The 18686-nt window shown below is 40.6% G+C and overlaps 1 protein-coding gene across 2 annotated transcripts in view; it reads left to right on the top strand.

The window, feature by feature from the left end:
• Positions 1-18686, top strand: part of LOC102687387 (multiple epidermal growth factor-like domains protein 9) — a 192020-nt gene that overhangs the window by 100275 nt on the left and 73059 nt on the right. For both annotated transcript variants that reach the window (XM_069183209.1, XM_069183208.1), the window contains exon 3: positions 17617-17756. In XM_069183209.1, coding sequence (XP_069039310.1) covers positions 17617-17756 — 140 coding nt within the window. The remainder of the gene's footprint in view (positions 1-17616; positions 17757-18686) is intronic.

Below are 18686 nucleotides of genomic sequence, written 5' to 3'. Positions count from 1 at the left end.
AAAAAAGCATCAAGATTAATGTCCTCTTATTTTTACAGTCTGGTATTGAAGTAGAAGCCTTCTGTCTTGAATGCTTTGAGTCCTGACTCCTGGCTGGATCATTTTTGTTAACATTGAAGTATGCCCCCCCGGATGGAAATGTGTGAGTGTTATTTGCTTTATGTTGGTTGTTAATTTTATTCATAGTACGTTACAGTATGCTTCACTGTCACCTTAAAATGAATGGGCTGGGGGAACCTTGGGCAGTGAGCAATGTAATCTTCAGTATGTGTCACCAAAAGGAAGACAGTAAGGGATGATTTTGTAGTGAAGTTAATTGGAGTTAAAATGATGTACTGTATAGTGAACATAAAGGAAAAACTACCTGCAGTTTGCAGTCATTGTCGTTGAGTTTGCAAGAGAGGTTTAAATATACTTTACAACATGGATGTCCTATTTACCCTTGAGAAATATCCCATCACCAGGAAACAAGGGAACATCATGGATAAAGCTATCGTTTAGGAGGATTTTGCTGGTCTACAGAGATCTGCATGGAGTATTGACATACAGAAGACATGATGGATGGATTAATACCCTCATTCATTTATTTCCTTTTTTTTAATTATATAATGTTAGCCTGCCCAAAGGGGTTGGGCAGCCAGTTGACCTTGGACCCCTAGAGGTTTTTTTTCTCCTTACTAAGGAGGAGTTCCTCTCCTCCGTTGTCTTCTGGTCTTCTGTTCTGTATTGGTTATTTGCATTGTTAAGTGCCATGGGGCAACCTTGTTGTGAAAGGCGCTATATAAAAATAATGTTCATGAAACACTTAATACTTTTGAATATTTTGCTTTCCCCATCACAAAACCCTTGATTATTTATATGTTATAAATGAGCCAATGCTCACAGTTTTGTTCTGGGGAAGCACAGTGCTGTTTCACAGATAAACATCCTTTTATATAGTTCAGGTGGGTAGCTGCGTCAGCATGCGTAGGCTGCAAAGGAACAAGTAATAGGTTTATTCCATGCTGAAAAAAAGAAGAAAGAAAACACAACATTTCGGCCGTGGAGCCTTCTTCAGGTCACCTGAAGAAGGCTCCACGGCTGAAACGTTGTGTTCTCTTTCTTCTTTTTTTCAGCATGGAATAAACCTATTACTTGTTTCTTTGCATCCTTTTATATACCTGCTTAGTAGAAGAACAGATTGATTCTTTGGAAAAGTGTTTCACAAATGTACTTTTATTTCTCAATTTAGTAGAATTTCATATTGCTCTTCCACTGGGACTCTGGGACAAGCTCGCCAAGCTATAAAGGAACCATCTAGTCCCTCGCTGTCTCTGAGACTTACCTTTTTATGTCATTATCTTGATTAAAAAAAGTCTTAGCTGTATACCAGAGTGCTTGAAAAAACAGGGAAACAAGACATCTCCTTGTGGAAAAAGGGTCTCTCTGCTTTGAAAACTCAAAGGGCTGTAATACCATTACCTACTTTGTGATGAGCCAAGTATTAGTTTAAAGTTGGATGAGTTTTGGTGAAGTCCCTGTGCTGGGACTGAAATTAAGTTGTCTTCTGTTAAATCCATAGTTCCACACAGACTGGCTCTAAATTACCCTAGGCTGGTGTAGCACAGTAACACAGGGCAAACAAATTGCTGGTGTTTTATCCCAATTAGTCCTTATTATCTTAGAAACATCCGTCAAGTGTTACTTTTTCAGAAGAACAAGGAAACATATTTCAGTATTGTGAAATTTGAACCATGTACTCTGTGTACAGGTAATAGTCAATATATTAGTCAATAATAGTGAATCGTTCATTCATTTATTTCTCTTTCCGGTCCTCTAAAACAGATTTTAATCCTGTGTTCCAACTCTTTCTTCTTCTTACTCCATCTATCCATTTTCTGACGTCTTTATCCAGTTCAGGGTCACAGAGTGTCAGAGTCTATCCAGGCAAGCATCAGGCAAGAGGCTAGGTACAGTTCATCCTGGTACTCCAGTCCATCACAGGGCTCACACACTGACACCAGGATTTCCCAGAGGCCAATTCACATACTATTTTGTAGTCAGTGTGGTAAATCCTGTGCAGCAATGCTTTCAAGCTCATGACAATTCAGTTTCCTGTTCAAATATGACACCTCGTGTGTTTTAGCTACTGTGAGTACACCTCCTTCAACAGAAGCCAACCATACAAATTTAGCAACAGAATATGTAGAATGTCACTGGGGTCATTCACTGTGGAAAATAAAATTCTCCCTATCGCATACCAGTTAGATCAGTTCATATTCTGTTTAGATCCATTGATAAGACCAGAAGCTTGAATCCAGCATCTGGTGTTGATTAATACTGTATACTGTACATCCGTGTAGTTCAACAAATCTGAATTTGATCAGTCCAGTATGCTCAGGGTCTTAATCTGCTTTGCTAAAATGTTCGCTTTGACTTGAACATTAAATCTCGGCATTGATACAATTTTAAGGGTGAGTGAACAAGACTACTGTCAGGTCAAAAGTGATCTCTAGTCAGTCCTGTACTACTCTACAATATGGGCTAGTTTTACAAGCCAGTTTAAAATCCATCAGTCCCACATTTTGTATTCTGAAATCCTGACAACAGCACCTGAGGCACTGATGTGATGAACTGTGTGTTCAGAACCAAATGCTCTAGATTCAGAAATTGCCTTTAAGCTGATTTTAAAATATTTAATAATAGCTATAACAAATCTCCATCTGAAAAGCTTCCAGAAATCTTAGCATTTAGTGTTTGTTTTAAACTTAATGCTGGGTTTTATTAAAAACGCTTAACTGAAGGTTTTGTGATGCGTGAAACATATCTGGATGCAAGACATTTGGTGCTCTCTGCGCAGCAGTGTGTGTGATCCAGGTGTTACTGGAATTAACTGGGCTTAATATTAAATGTGAAAAAAGGAGTTCAAGTAATGCGGGTAATTAGCTGGAAGATCTTTAGTTCAACCACAGCTGTAGAAAAGGCCTCAGGGAGTCTCTGAAAGTTGCCAATGCTTGACCCCAAATGAAACGCAAAAATGTTTTTAAACCTGCTCCGTACTGATGGATGGAATAACTAAAACTAATGGTCTTATTTTATAACACCACATGGATTGCTGTTTCAGAGGTGAAGAGGGACATGAGTACATTTGCTATGAATTATACGCAGCACAAGCAAACCTGTTTTGGCAGATCATCACCTTTGGCTTCCAGTTTTGAAATTCCTTCAGTGATGCTTAGTAACGGAGCTGACGTTTATTAAGTTAAGTCATGGAAGGCAGTATCTCCCATGATCAAGAGAAGTGATCCCAAATCTTCAAAGCGTGGTTGTGGAGCATCTTTGAATCCTGCCCTGTGTTCCAGACTGCAGTGTCTCTTAAGGATTCTGAAAGCACTTTTCATGGCAGTTTTTAAACAGTATTATCATCACTATACAGTATTTTGTAAGACGTTGATTTGTACAGTACTGTACTGTAGGTCCTGAAAAGTACTGTACTGTAGGTCATCTTTTGGCTGTGAATAATTTTAGGTTAATAGAACAGTATATCATACCTTAGATATTAAGATATTTTGCCTGCAAATATGCTGTGCTTATTTATGCAATTCTGACATGATTTCTCTAGGCTTCGTCATATTCTTTTGCTTCCTGATTTTTCTAAAAAGTGGGACAAAAAATGCCCTGAGATTTTCCCTAACTCGAAGCCAGGCTGTCCTGATCTCTAGGGAAGAGCACTGATAGACTCTCAACCTTCCATTCCAGCTTTTCGTGGTTCAAATCCCAAAACTGAATTTGCTTTAAAGCTTTTTTTTATCAGAAATGAAGATAAAAAACCCACTAATGCACTCTGTTAAATAATTCAGATAAGCGTGGAGATTAACACCACTCCTCCATTTGGACAGAACTGCAATAGTACTCTGTACTTAATACCAGAGAGATTCTGTAAACTTAATCTGGGTTTCAGTTAAGTGTTTATAAACCCAGTGTATTTTAAAATGAAGTCGCTTTGGCGTGTAATGTTGTGCTGATCTGGCCAACTCACAATTTGAGTAGTCGCCCCAATCCTTTCTTTCAGCATGGGGTACAGAGCTGCAGTAGTCGATGCCTGACATTGGTATAGAAATGATGGTTCTGTAACATGACTCCTCACCTTACATGTCACTCAACAGGCACAAATGACTGCTTTAAAAGAGTAGTTTATTATCTTAGTGTTCTTTTTTCATGGCAGGGCTTGAAATGTGTGATCTGCTTTACACACCTCCCTGCCTCCCTAAAGAAACATTAGAGAACGTGCCAGTCATCTGGTCTGCTCCGTAAGTCCAGGAAGTGCCAATCGCATGATACAGTATACTGCAAAGAAGCGACTGAGCAGGCCAGGAATTTTCTCTCAGTGTGCTGTGTTGCAGGAAAGGCGGCAGATGAAAGCAAACTAAAAATAGACATGTCTATTAAACCTCTTGCCTCAGGTGCCTTACTAAAGGTATGAAGACAGTAGTTGTTTGGTTTGAAAAATGTCAACAGGAAATGCAGTTCAGACCACAAGAGGATACTGTTCAAAGGAACAGAGGGCAGATTTCACCATTTGAGAGCATTGAGCTGGTTCTATATTCACATGGCCATCCATGAACTTCAGTGATGCAATGTGTTGTAGCTGTCTGTATATTTTTTTGTGATGCATGTGTGATGCATAACTTAATATACATACAAGAACCCTCACAAGGAGACATGCTGTGGAGGAGAATTAGTGTTGCACAGTTCACTGGTGAAACTAGGCTCCTCACTTGCATCTTTGCTGCAGGAATTTAAGCAATGATATTTAGAAAATGTTTTGATTTATGTAAGTAGATCGAGTTCAGTAATTTGGTTTCCTGCATGTCTTCCTTTCCAAAGATCAAAGTCTGTGGCCAAGCTGATCATCAGTTAACTGGGAGATGATTAAAGGTTCTGTTTAGTAGTGAAAATTAACATCACCTTTAAAAAGGCAGGCAGTTGCACTAACAAAATGATTAAGAAATGCCTGTTAAAGACAGATGAGTGTAAAAACATATTGTTGGCCTTTCTTCCATGATAGCAGTTAAAAGTTCCATGTCTTTAATTGTTAATTCCTTGCTGTTTACAATTCCTCAAAATTCACCACCTGTCCTGTATAAAACTCTGCTAGGGTTGTGAAGCTTTATGACAACCCTAAGTGAATAACTTCAAATGTAAACCAATTATACTTTGACCTAATTTCTGCACACTAGGTGCAGATTGTTTTCAGAGTAATTTGTGTTGCTATAATCACATAACATTAATGGAAAATAGGGCCACGTTTTCCAATGTGGGCCGACTGCCCACCAAACGCTTTTACTAAGGAGTAGGCAGTGTGCCCACATTGGAAAATAAGTAGCCTAATCTCCTCATAAACAGTGAATCATCACAAAGACAACATGTGAAACACAAGAAATGAAGCAACAAGATTAAGTGATGTGAATGATCTATGAGTGTTCTTTTAATGTAAGAAGCTTTTGTGATGCAAACCCTCTAACCTAGATTTTTGTCACTTCTGTTATATTAAGATAAGTTATTTTTAACATCTTCCTGAGGACAGAGCAGTTCCATAGCACAACGGTATTGTTCTCATCTGATGCTCTGTCAGCATTATCTGGTAGTGTTGCTCGCACAGAGAGGACAGTGAGATATACTGTACAACCTTCTCTGTGTTTTCTGAATTATTGGCTACTGTTGAGTTCTGAAGACCCTCAGGGTGAAAGAACCCAGTGACTACCGACAGAAGGGTGGTGTTCAATTTTTCACAGACCTTGTGTGTAAGGGGTGGGTTTTTCAAATTGACAACATGCCTGAGGAAAATAAGTTGAAATAAGTTATAGCAAATCAGTCATAGCAAATCAGTATGTAGTGTGTGCAGTTTTGTATTCTGAGTAACAAATTAGCTCTGGAAAAGCAATTTACCCCATATTGTGAGCAGTTTAAAAAGTAATCCCATATTTAATTACATTGTAACTGTAATTGATGTGTTCTGTAAAACTCCCTAACGCAGGTTGTCCTTTTAGGCTGCTCACTCAGATTAGCCTTCTTCACGACTCGTATTTGAACACGGGGCACAGGTGTCAGCATTGATAAACGGCTGGAGAATAACCTCTTGGCCCTTCATGCCTTGCGCAGTAGTGGAGGACGCAGTGGGTAGGTGCCTTTCAAGGGTCTGCCTAATTTAGGAACTGTCCAGACACCGAGACTAAGATAAATGACTTCCCCCAAAATTAATTATAGAGGTGTATAGGCTGCGTTCATTCTTCACAGCACCAGGATAGATCACTATCAGTGTTCTGACATTTCAATCAACATGCAGGGCTTGTTTGCGGGCCTCTGTGGAAAACCGAACCCCTCACCTAGCGATATAACTATGGGAGGGCATAACTGCATAGATACCTACGATGCATTTTTGGAAAGGCTGACACCAGGGACCTTTTTCACGAGGAAAAAAACCGATGAAATGTGTTGATAGTGATACCGTACGTCTCCAGGAGCAGAGAGTAAAATGTGGCCTGGATGGTGCATGATGCATCAAAAGGCAGCTTGGTACATCGCGTGTGGGGAATGAGGCAAGAAAAGTGATTCGGTGAAGGAAAAATGTCACAACACCAAAGATCGGCGCAGAGCTTAATGCATTAAAGCAATTATTGCCAGTGTGCTCTGCTGTGTCCCTGCAGAAAAGAAAAACATTTGCGAAAGGTTTAGGGTTCTGTTTGTAGCCGTGCAAAGTTCAAAACAACCTTTGATAACACATGGTTAAAGCCAAGTTCACATCTGCTTTAAAAAAGCCAATAAGCCAAGGTTTGCTATGTAATGTCTTTCAATTTTTTCGCACAAATGAGCTTGTCAACCCTAGTAATAATGATAGATCATATGTGTAGACTCTGGATCCATGTCAGAGATGCGGACATGTAGCATATCGAGTCATTCACATTGGAAAGCCATACAGTACGTTTTATTGATGATAACCAGCGTCATGTTTTAATTTTGTTAATCTAAAAATATGCAAACTAAAAAACTTCCCTGACATGTAAGATTGTAAAATGACAGAAACGGTTTACAGTTTTTGAGCAACACGGCTCAGTTTTTCTGCCAACTATGTTTTTTTTATTCCAGAACTTTGAGCACAAGAGGTAATTACAGAGGCCCCCAGTGAATGTTTTTGAAACATTTCATACAATAGCTTAAACATTTTAAATACAATACCATGTGTATAAGTTTAAACCCCACTCTTATTAATTGTTTCCTTCAAACAAAAAAATTCCCTTCCTGCTGTTTCTTTCTCTCAGGTGAGATAGGAACCTTTGCCAGACAGACCTGTCAAATATATAAAAGCCCGTGAGTCACAAATTATCAGGAGGGTCCTTTTTACAGCCTGCTATGTCTAGTCCGTTTGTTTCTTGTCAAACTATAATCTTTGGACAGAGATTTAAGAGGAATATAGTATTAGCTTGTAATTTGAAGACCCTCCTTTTCAAGTGTCACTCACAGTTGAAAAGTGCCAAAGTCTGTTTTTTTGCTCTAATAAGGACATGCTGAGCTGTTGCCATGGAAACACAGTCCTTCCAAGGCTTGTGGAAATCAAAATATATTTAGTTCTTAAGGTCTAAACAATAGAGTTCTAAATATAATGAGCCCTAGAAACCCACAATTTCCCCTGATTTGTCCAGATAAATCTCTTTATGGTGGGGAGATTCTAACAAATTCCAAACTGCAGGAAGCTGAAAGGTTCAAGATGAGTCTGTTTCTTTTTTTACTTTTTTGGAAGTTCATGTTTTATAATCTCGCTGTTCTTGTACTGTACTGCATTTATTAAAACTAACAGAGGTTTTAACATCCGGTTGGAATGTGGATAAAAGCGACACAAAATAGGAAATAAATGTAAACATAACATACTGTAGCGCTCTCGGGTTCACGTGGGTATGCGCCCTCGCCGCTGACGCCTCAGGTCGGCCCCCCACCGCTGGGGGCTCGAACCCGGGCCTCCGGCATCACTCAACAGATAAATTAACATTTCATTGTTTTCTGTTCTTGTTTCTTTAATGGAAAGCCAGAGAGGTACTTTTCAAAGAGGGACTTCTTCAGAAGTGAAACCTGTACCAGAGAACACAAGTAGAAACTATGTTGAAGTGCATTTAAAAACAACAGGAGACACTACTCTTCTCAAAGGATTGTCAGCACCCTCACTTCTTTCAAGAAATAGCTGAGAACCTTGATCAATTAGCTTGCAATTGCCAAACAACCTCAATGGGCATCCTTTTTAATTCGAAAACTCTTATTTGTTCATATGTAGTGCAATCAGACAATATTAGTGTTTCGTCTGGTCTACTGGTCTTACTGTGGCCAAGAAGATTCACTGTTTCCATGCCATGATATTACCTTGAAGAGACTTAGAGGGCATATAAACTGTCTAGCAGCCCTGATTATACAGGGTGCCCCATTTTTATCCGACACATTTGTTTGTGTAATAAAACAAAGGTCGTTAAAGAAATGTCTTCAATTGCATTGGAGCACAAACATGGGAGTTTTGTTTTACTATAGTTCAGCAACATTTTCCACAGGTCGACGTATAAATTCAGGTTTTAAATGGCGTCCATTGCAGTTGATGTTGAGTCCAATCTGTCATTAGCAAACAATTCATTTAATAGTAGCCTTCTCCACATTTTTGTTCGGTTTCAAGAATAAAACGTCAAAAAGTCGTGCACGCTTTTCAAAATGTGCATGGTCAAGAATCCTGACCTTTCTGCTTTGTTAAATACATGTGTGCTAGATATGAATGGGACGGTGCAGTACCGTCATTTAAATCTGCAGCGCTAGCTGTAATTCCCCACAATGCCAGAGCTGCTCCTTTCCGATTCGCAGCGAAGTCTGTGGCATGGAATGAGTCAAAAACAAAGAAGGGAAAGACGTGCAACACTGGAGACAAGCATGAAGCTTAAGGCATCAAAGCAATTATTTCCAGCGTGCCCTGATTTATCCTTGCTGGTGCTCAGCTGTACAGTAGTTTGCATAGTCAAAGCAGATCGCCACTTCCCCATGGTAGTCACTGGGCTGTCACAGAGATGAAGCAATCAGGACACCACAGAGCTAGAATGATGAAACTGGAGAAGCAGGGAGGGCTGTGCCACTCCAGACTGCAGCATGGCAACACCATTTGGAGCGGTAAGATTAGGAATATTTAATCTTTTTGTGTTGAACAAATGTAATTATCTAGCTATTGAGAATGAGGGGAACATACTATAGTTCCTAGCAATTGTTTTATTGTAATATCACATACATGCTGGTCTCAGTTATGCAAGACAAGAGCAACAGGACGAAGTGGGTTTTAAGGGATTCTACCAGATAGCTATGAGTGGAGATGAAAAGAACATAAGGGTACTAGAGTCGCCATGTGGGCCGTCTGTTTTATTTTTTCCACTGCTAAGTAGCTAATTGTCCAGCCATTTCTTGAGAGACGCCAAGGTATTGGCTTCAGCATCAAGGTTGTGTAGGTTTGTTCCAGACTGCCATAAACCTTTGAGGCTCTGATCTCAGATCTGAATGCCCTTTCCCATCGTTTCTGTTTGTGTCTTCACTGTTGGCTGTGAAATCGTCCAGCGGGCTGGCTTTGTCATGCGCCGCGTCCCCTTGTCGTCTTCTCTCTTCAGTCCTAAAAAGACGCAGAAAGGTGCTCGGAGAAGCTCTCTCGCGTTATCTAAACGCTCTGCTTCAGCTCACTGACGCCAGTTGTTATTTTGTGAATGCTATCCAGAAGAGTTTAAACAGAGAATGCAAATCTGAGAAATGCATCTACTGTATCACAGGTTTGCAGTATGGGGGGAATGTGTAAGTAAACAGTGGAGTACCAGCCTCCTATTGCCCGCGTGACTGGAAAATCGGTGGAGGCGGATGAGATACTGTGCAGTAACAGAGGAAAACCGCATCTTTAAATGCTGATTTCAAGTGGGCCAAGCAGTGAGAGGCACTCTCCCTTCAGAAGGCTGTTGTGGTTAACTCCGTGTTCTCACCTACAGTATGACTGATGGGCGTTCCAGAAACTCTTAGCCTGAGCAATAACAGCATATAATCATGGACCCCTGCCATGTAGCTAATTAGATTATACAAACAGCCTGGATGATGGGCAACAGCCAGGTGTGACTGTAGGAAGACCCTGTGGGTAACCCAAGTACAGTGCCTGCACAACAGAATTTCTAGACAAGGTAGCTTCTTAGTTTTGGTCTACTGCTTTGGGAGGTCTTCCTCGTAATGTTAGTGTATTCCTCGGAGTAAAGTCTTACTGTGGTGTTGACTGGGAGGACCAAGGTTGTCATTAGGTCTGTGCTAGCCTGTTGTCTGGGGCACAGTGTGGATTGTGCAAAACCAATCCCCTTTATATACAGTATGTACTGTAACTCTGGCATAGGTTAACACCCCATAATAAAAATTGTGGGATTGATTCTGTTTGACTACAGTAGGTGTTCACAGATGCCCAATGCAAGGTGACCATTTAACCAGTCAAACCCAATCTCCATGGGGTGTGGCTATTTTCTCAGCAGTTTCCTGTAGCCAGAAATATTCATCCTGTTGGTATTTTAATATCTGTTAACCATGGATTTTACACCAGTCTTCTCTCCCATAGCACAGAATACAAAGGAAAAGTCCTGGTTAACTTCTACTTTCAGTCCTCACGAACCATGAAACACAGCAGATGCTGGCCTATTTCCCCCGTTTCTGCGGAGCATATCATTCTGGACTATTTTGGCAGTGTGAATATGCAAAGGTAAAGGTACGTGACTTTTGGCGAATCTGAAACTCAAGGTCAGCACAGTCAAAAGAGAAAGAAAGTCAGACTGAGCACCAGGCAGGAGGGAGAAGGCTTGTGTCTTACCTGGCTTCCCCGCAGGGTAAATAAATCTCTCTCCCAGCCCATGTTTTGTACTTTGGCTTTTCTCAAACAAGCACTGCCTGTGGTTCTCCATCATCCTGTCAGTGTTGGCTCCTGCTCTTTCCTTTCTGGCATTTGTAAAATACAAAACTGTGAAAGAATTGCTTCAACCTGAGGCCTTCAGTCCTGAAACAATTTTCTTTTTTTCCTGAAACATAAAATATTTTCCCAGATGGCTTCAAATACAATATAAAGGCACTGTACATAACAAGCAACCATGATAAAGAAGTAACCACTGCAATATATCTCCCAAGTTATTCACTAGTGATCATTTTTGATAGCGTCGCTAACTTGACAGAATAGACCAAAATAGGAAATCGGTGTACAGTGTACTAGATCATGAGCTGTGCATGCAGCAATAATTTTGATGTTATGTTCTGTCATATTATTGATTGACATAAATATGAGTTTATGATGTATTTTATTTAAATGAATGCACTCCTTAGTGACTGCCACCATAATATTACAGAAGCCACCCTAAATCAATATTTTGTGTTATTTTTAACATGTTGTCAAACACGAAAGGATTCTCCTGTTCTCAGGGTGTTTCAATGGCACGACCAAATTCTATCTCTTCTCTGGGTGTTTTTGAATAGAGCATTTCTTTTCAACTCCAGGAGCCAGTTGGAGCCAGCTCCATTTTGTTTGTTATTTTCTTTTCTTTGGCACCACTCTAGTTCCTTACCCCTGTGTGGTACCGTGTCTTACCAGTCACTTATTCAACTTAATCATCACTTTTGCACCCACCTTTGCTATCACGCTTTCTAGTCCCTCACCAGAACCTTCCAAAAGAATTATCCTAAATGTTACACCCCTTTACCCCTAGACACTTGGGGTCGTAACACTCATGTACTGTATATTTCCTTGTCTGCTTATTAATTGGAGGGTTTTTACATTTTTCGGCCAGATTTCTAGAAATTACCTCCCGTGGAAATAACACTGTATTCAGCGAGTTTGGGAACAGCTGGGTCACGGTGCTCCTTTTTTAACACGGTTATCTTGATCCGTTAAAGATGCGAGGCCCGCAAAGCTCAGGGAAGTCTCTTGTGTCGGCCTGCTGGGTCTTGGCAAGTGCAGAGGCTTTAAACTGCAGGTTTCGGTCCCGCACCGAGAACATAACGAGAGCTTATGTGCTGTTTCAGCTTTGCTGCCGCATTTATTTATATCCACGCGGGCTGGGATCCCCGGTGTAAGCCAGCTCAATCATACATACGCGGCGAAATGAGAACAGGTTCATAAGTCCCCATAAAGCTGAGACAGCTCTTCATTATTGATTTCTGGGCTGTAGGTCTATAGAGATTGGACATGGCTTTTCAACTGCCAGTTCTCTCCGTGCCCTCATGGATCCATGTTGTCCTTCTTCCTTTTATGGCTTCTTGGAGCTGTGGAAATGTGTTTATGATTTGCAGTGCAGTCTTTTATTGAAGTCATCAATTGTGCAAGCTTTCATCCAAAGCTAGTTGGAGTAGCTAGTTTGTTTTTGTATTTTCACTATGTTCACATCTCTGAGGAGAAGGCTGTACTCTTGCTTTAAGTCCTGTACCTCTGAGACCGCTTTCTCCTGGTCCCAGAGAAGGAGATTGGTATTGCCTGAAGTAAAGAAAATGGATGTCAGTTAATTTTAGCATTTGTCCAATGAACAAGAAAGTCGGCATGTTACTAATTACTGTCTTAGCACGAAAAGCTCTTTAGATTATATGGATATACAGATCCATTGGAATTGTGTAGATAATCTACTACATTTTTGGGGGATTTTCAGAACAAAACTCTGTCAGTTCCAGTTATAATTGAATGGAGCTGATTCGCACGTACACTCCTACACTCCTACTTGGATGAAATGACTCCCAACTTTGCTTATTGCCAAGAGCACTGTGGCGATCATAATCATAAGCCTTATCCCCCAGTTTACTTAACATCAAGAGAAATCAAAATGAGCACTGATGCTAACAAGGCATTTATTCCAGTCAGTTAACTTTTATAGTGCAACGTTTCTCTTATGCAACCAAATGGATGGACTGTTTAACTGCAACAGCTGAACAAATGGCTCATGTCTCTCGTTCCGCTGGAGTAGCAACAATAGCTCTTGTTTCCCCAGCAATGTGCTTTACCCGAACCAGATGCCTCTGTTAAAGGAACGCACTGTGTTTTCAATAGGGACATGACATGACACAGAACAAAGCAGCCAGGCACTGCAAGAAGGCACTCTCTGAGCAGGAAAGGGAAGCAATCTTTTAACAGTCATGCTTTCTCAATGAGTTCTACGCAATACAGAGTGACTGATTTTGCTTTAGATTGCACTGCCTATACCCAGGAGTGCTGTGTCATTACAAGAGAAAGATTTTGGTCACTGATTGCAGTCCTGATATATGAGGTGGAAGGTCAAGATACTCTTTCATTCAGTTTGTCATTATTTTACAGAGCAGGGAGCGTGTTGTTCACAAAGCTGCAGAAATGTTAAAATAACAGAGCTCTGGTGATTAACTACTTTAACAGACTGACTGTTAAACTCTTTATCTTTGGTTTCCTGAAACGAAAGCTCGATATTGCGATTTGAATGCATCCTGCTCCACCGAAGCTCAGGCTAAGAATGTGCGGTCATGTTCAGTGGATTAAAATGTTTAAACTGTGTCTGTGTAAGCAATTGTTTACCTTTTAATCCAGAACAAATGTCTTCGCTTAACTGCGGAGCGGAAACGGATGGCGAGCTTGAAATATGCTCTGCTGCTCTGGTAAATGTGCGCCTGAAATGTTTCAAGGTTTTTCCATCGACTTTAAGGAATGAACAATGTATACATCATGCTGCAGTTTTTGCCATTTTTTGTTTTTCATTTCACTTTGAATTTTTTTAGGTCTGGGGCATGAAAAACTGTCAAATAAAGTTCAGAGACCTTTTATAAACGGTCCACGAACACGATGAGTTGAATCAGAAAGCTACATGGTCACACTGAGGCAAAGCCAGAGTAAAGCTGAGGTGTGTAGTGTGTAGCAGCAAGCCTGATCATGCATCACACAAGAACACGGACACTGCATTCTCCTCCGTCAGCGGAGGCAGCAGAAGCTCTTCAGCACGAACCTGGGAATGATTAGTCCGGGCCTGGTTTTCCTTTCCTTTCCATGCTTTTTATGGAGAGGGAAAAAAAAAAGCAAAGACTGATCTACTGTTTCCAGGAGCGTGTCCAGCATCATGTTGAAAGTCAACTGATTCGCAGTGGAGGGCCTGTAACTCACAAACACTCAGCGTCGGCTTTCCTTTCGGGTTTGCTGCCTTCTTCAGATTAGTGAACTTTATTGCCCCTGTTCCCTTTCCACTAGCTGGTAACCACATTCAGTACAGGAGAGTGTTTTTTTTTTTTGGCAGATTGTCAGTTTGTTTAGAGCTCCATCTCAAATTGGTTGACAAAGACCGGCCCATATGGGCATTGTCCAAATACAGAAGAGTAATCTAAAACACATAAATTCAAGTAAATATTCCAGCTAGGCTGCACGAGATGTCCTTAATCCCCAGCGCTATAGAGAGGTTATGGGTGGCGAGCATCTTGTGTAGACCTTGAGTAACAGTGGTGAGGTGAGGAACATGGAGTGAATGAGGAACCCTCAGGAGATCACATCCTCCGAGAAAACATCCCATGTGCCACAATGACAGATCTTTGGGAATAGGCAACACACCACTGTACTGTTCTCTGTATAACAACCTTGGCAGACTCACTCCGTGTTTCCAGTGCTGGAAAATACGTTAGCACCTATGTTATGTAAAAGTCTCATGAAGAGCTGCAGGCACTGCCTGACAAGCCAGAAAGAGAAAAGTTAGCAGTGCTATAGTAGATGCATGTCATTTTCCTTATGTGTGCTTATCCTATGAAAGACTCATCTTCAGAGGACCTTTTAGTGAGGAATGCTTTGAAATGTAATGCTTTTCCTGCTTTTTAATGCAGAGCAAAATGTCCTTGAGAGACCTCCTCATTCAGAGGCAACGTCTGTCATTACAGTGAGGAGGATTACGGCTCTGTGTGATCACCCCTTCAGTTTTGCAAATGAGCAGTCTGTAAACTAAATAATTACACCATATAGCCACAGATGATCATTTAAACTGCAATACAAATCACGCTAATTTGTCAAAACAGTGCTGCTGAAGATGACTGTTTAAACCCTTCTTCTGTTAAAGCACCTCCTATATACAAGGAGAGACCTATTCTGTCACTTCACCTTTTCGCCTCTGAAGGAAGGCTGCCATTTTCAAACCTCACTGTGGGTGAACACAATTTAGTACACGTGATGAGCCATGTTTTCATGGTTGATACTGAACAGCTTCAAGCAGCTGTGTCCAAACCAGCAGAGATGCAAAAAGTGGTCTTGCTGAGCCGAAGTGGTCCTCTGTGTTTGTTATACTCTAATTGTCCATGGGGAAATGTTTCCCACTGTCTCATTTGCACATGTCCAGAGTCTCATTATTTCACTGTTTTCACAGTAAAGACAGCGTCTGGATAGGACAACTAGCTTGATGAGTGCTCTTTTCATGACAGTACTTTTAGACATACATACAGTATCTTACAGTCGGTATCCTTCTGGTTTGTAGTGTGAATTGAGAGAATGCAGTCTACAGTATATGCAACAGGCAAAATTATAAAATAGCGCAGAAGGTTCCACTCAGCTCTGGTAAATATTTAATTGATGTTTTTGCCCATTATAGACACACACACTAACCATTGTTATTGCTTTCTGCTCCTGAGCCTGTATCAATGTGGTTGAAATACAAAAAAACCTCCACTCGCAGAACAAATGTCAAATTCATTCAGAAAGCACGTTAGTGGAACCAGATGTTCTCGATTCCGTTTGTGGTTTAGACCATCTCCTATACACTTAAGATGAAAAAGCTTTTTTTTTTGTGAAACTTGGCCATTAAAAAATGAAAGGCTCAGCCTGCTTTGAAACACGCATGAAACAGGAGCTTTTACTGCTGATTTACTGTCTGGTACAAAGAGACTGTACTTTACACACGAGGGCAGGCAAGGATTGGCGACGAGATGTGTGAATTGGTGGATTTATATCTTCTAAATCAGCTTAGGCAGTCGGGGAAAATCTACATTTTATGTCTGATGTGCAGTACTGGAAAATATTCTCTTCTCAGGAGATCCCTGTTATAGGTCCCAGTTCTAACATTCTGTTTTCCTGACATGGGATAATCATTACAAATGGCTAGGTTTCAAAATACAGCTGGATGAATCCCAGGGTTACTGTATCGTCATTGTGAGCCAATGTTGTACTGTAAATGTCCAGCACAACTTCCCTTGGCCCCAAATAAAACACGTTCTTTCTGTTCTCACCTCCACAGATTTACAAAATGTGCCTAGAAGGTACAATATTACATGGAGGAAACTATGCTGTGAACTACAGTGATTAATGAATAAATGATTAAAGAATGAATCTGTTATAAAGCATGTTTATCGCTGCACATTATATTCCCAAAATGATTCCAGACTTAAAACTGCTTGATCACCAGCCAGGGTAATGCTTAGTGCATTTGTTTTGGCAGTAAACTGGTTTGATTCATGTACTGTATAAGAATCTGCTTCCCAGCTTGGGGGATTGGAAGGCAAGATTGAAACATACCTGGGGTATTTGTTTTGTCTGTTTGCTTGACTTTATTGACGTGTCTACATGAGAATAATGCCTGAAAGAACAAGAACATTACTTGAAAAACAGCGGGCCATTCTCCTTCTTCCTTCTGTTCTTTATTGACTCAATCTTCAAGCCTCCATTTTGTATATATAAGATGAATATATACTGTATATACGATAACTGTTCCTTATATTCTCCGGATATCCTTATATTAATCACTAAAAATGTAATTCTGAAAACATGTTGGAACAAACAAAAACACAGGATATTATTATTATTTTAGTAGTGAAGTGGGTAGTGCTGATTCTGAAATGTGTATGATATAGCGCTCACCAGGATAAAATGTCTTGGGAATTTTACTTTGTTCATAATGATCTTTGATCTCTTGCACAGTTCACATCCCACCAGATTTGTTCTGCGTGATCCTGTTCTGTTGTTCCTTGTTATGTTTGTATTTCACTTGCTAATTACTCAAGCAAAACCGATCTGTGGAAATGCAGCTGGGATCTGAAGTGTATAGCAGATGGATGGAAATGAAGTGCCTTTGCTAAATTTCTCCACTACTGTTACACTTCCAGTGTTGTTCACCCTGGTGTCCTGGCTGACTTAACTCTGGACTTGAATCAAGTTCATTTCACTTTCCAGGTGTATCTTACACTTTTCACTTTAGCGCTGTGCTGTAGTTTTGCAAGTTTCAAGGGGATTTTATGCCAAGTCAGCTCCAAGTCTCTTTGTGTTATTTGGTGCAGCTCAATATGCACACCATAAAAATAGATTAACGCATAAAATTGCATTCCTACTTGGTTAGAACTTACATCCCATGTAATCAAGTTTTTGGTGGCTGCAAATAAAATTGTATTTCCAATTTAGCTGAAAACATTTCAACCCTAAAGGCTGGTTTTTCTTGAAAATGGGCCTTTTATTATTTTCCGGAAGGACTATTTCGTACCCATTCCAAGGTTTCATGTTACCATTCTGATTACGCTGTTTTTTTTTTAAAAACGTCTGCCTCGTGGGAGTTGCAAAGGAATACGTCCTCATGTCCTCCTCGCCTCTGTGTCTTACAGCTCTGGGATTTGTACTTGTAAAACGGGAGTGTATGGCCCCAAGTGTGATGAGTGCAAGCCTGGATATTTTTCATTCAGCACCACGGGATGCCGACCTTGCCAGTGCAACAATCATTCCAGTGACTGCCACCCCCAGTCCGGTAAGTGATCACCCTTGCCTTTCTCCTTGCTCAGAACCTGAAGAACATACAGTGGGCTGGGTTCCAAATGAGAGGGAGCCCTTCTGGGCGGTTGTGTCCATTTAGACAAAAAAAAGCTAAATCACGAAACCAGCTGTTTCTTGAAAGCAGCCAGACTGTTGGTTTGCCCTCAGCCCCTTGTGTGACGTAGCACCTCTTTCTTAGCTTTAAATGCTCTTGTGCTTAGTTTCCATTTGCGTCCTTTGATTCTCGTTTCCTTGTTGATTTTGAAGAAGTCCACTGGATTTCCTCTGCCTGTTCTTTTAAGGACTTTGAATGCATGAATCCGATTCCCCTGTACTGTAGCTTTCTTTAAGATTAAAACGGATTCGTTCTTTCAGCTTGACAGCGAAGGACATTCCTTTGGACCCAGGAATGTAATATGATTGCTTGGCAGTTGACAGGTTGCAGAGCAGAATATCGTATTTGTAATGCAATAAGCAGACTTCTGTACAATATTCTAAATTAGCTCCAGCTAATGCCTTGTAAGAAATCCTTTAATTAGATAGCTTTAACTACATGTCGTTGTTTTCCTTTTTTTTATCACTTTCCAATTCAGTCACTGTACACCTCACTGCACTAAGGGTTAGGATTCCCCTATACCAAGGCTTCTCTTGGGCCACAAAACTATCAATCCCCAGTCAGATAAAGAGCCTTCAGTGGCAGGCAGTGTGTGGCTGGATTGTGAGTATGAGCTAGTCCTCTATCAATTTTCTTCTGCAGAGCCAGATCTCACTCCTCTTGCAAGCTGGTATAATGTCTTTTTTTTAGTCCCACACAAATTTGTCCTCATTCTAACCACAACTCAACTCAGTTCTCCTGAACAGAATGAGATGGGATTGTTACATCCACTGCTTTGTGGGATACATGACACATCCTGTCCAAAATGTT

Source organism: Lepisosteus oculatus, chromosome 24 (assembly GCF_040954835.1).
Source record: "Lepisosteus oculatus isolate fLepOcu1 chromosome 24, fLepOcu1.hap2, whole genome shotgun sequence".
Classification (NCBI taxonomy): Eukaryota; Metazoa; Chordata; class Actinopteri; order Semionotiformes; family Lepisosteidae; genus Lepisosteus; species Lepisosteus oculatus.
The sequence above is the reverse complement of the archived record's forward strand: the minus strand, read 5'-3'. Positions and strand labels throughout refer to the sequence as shown.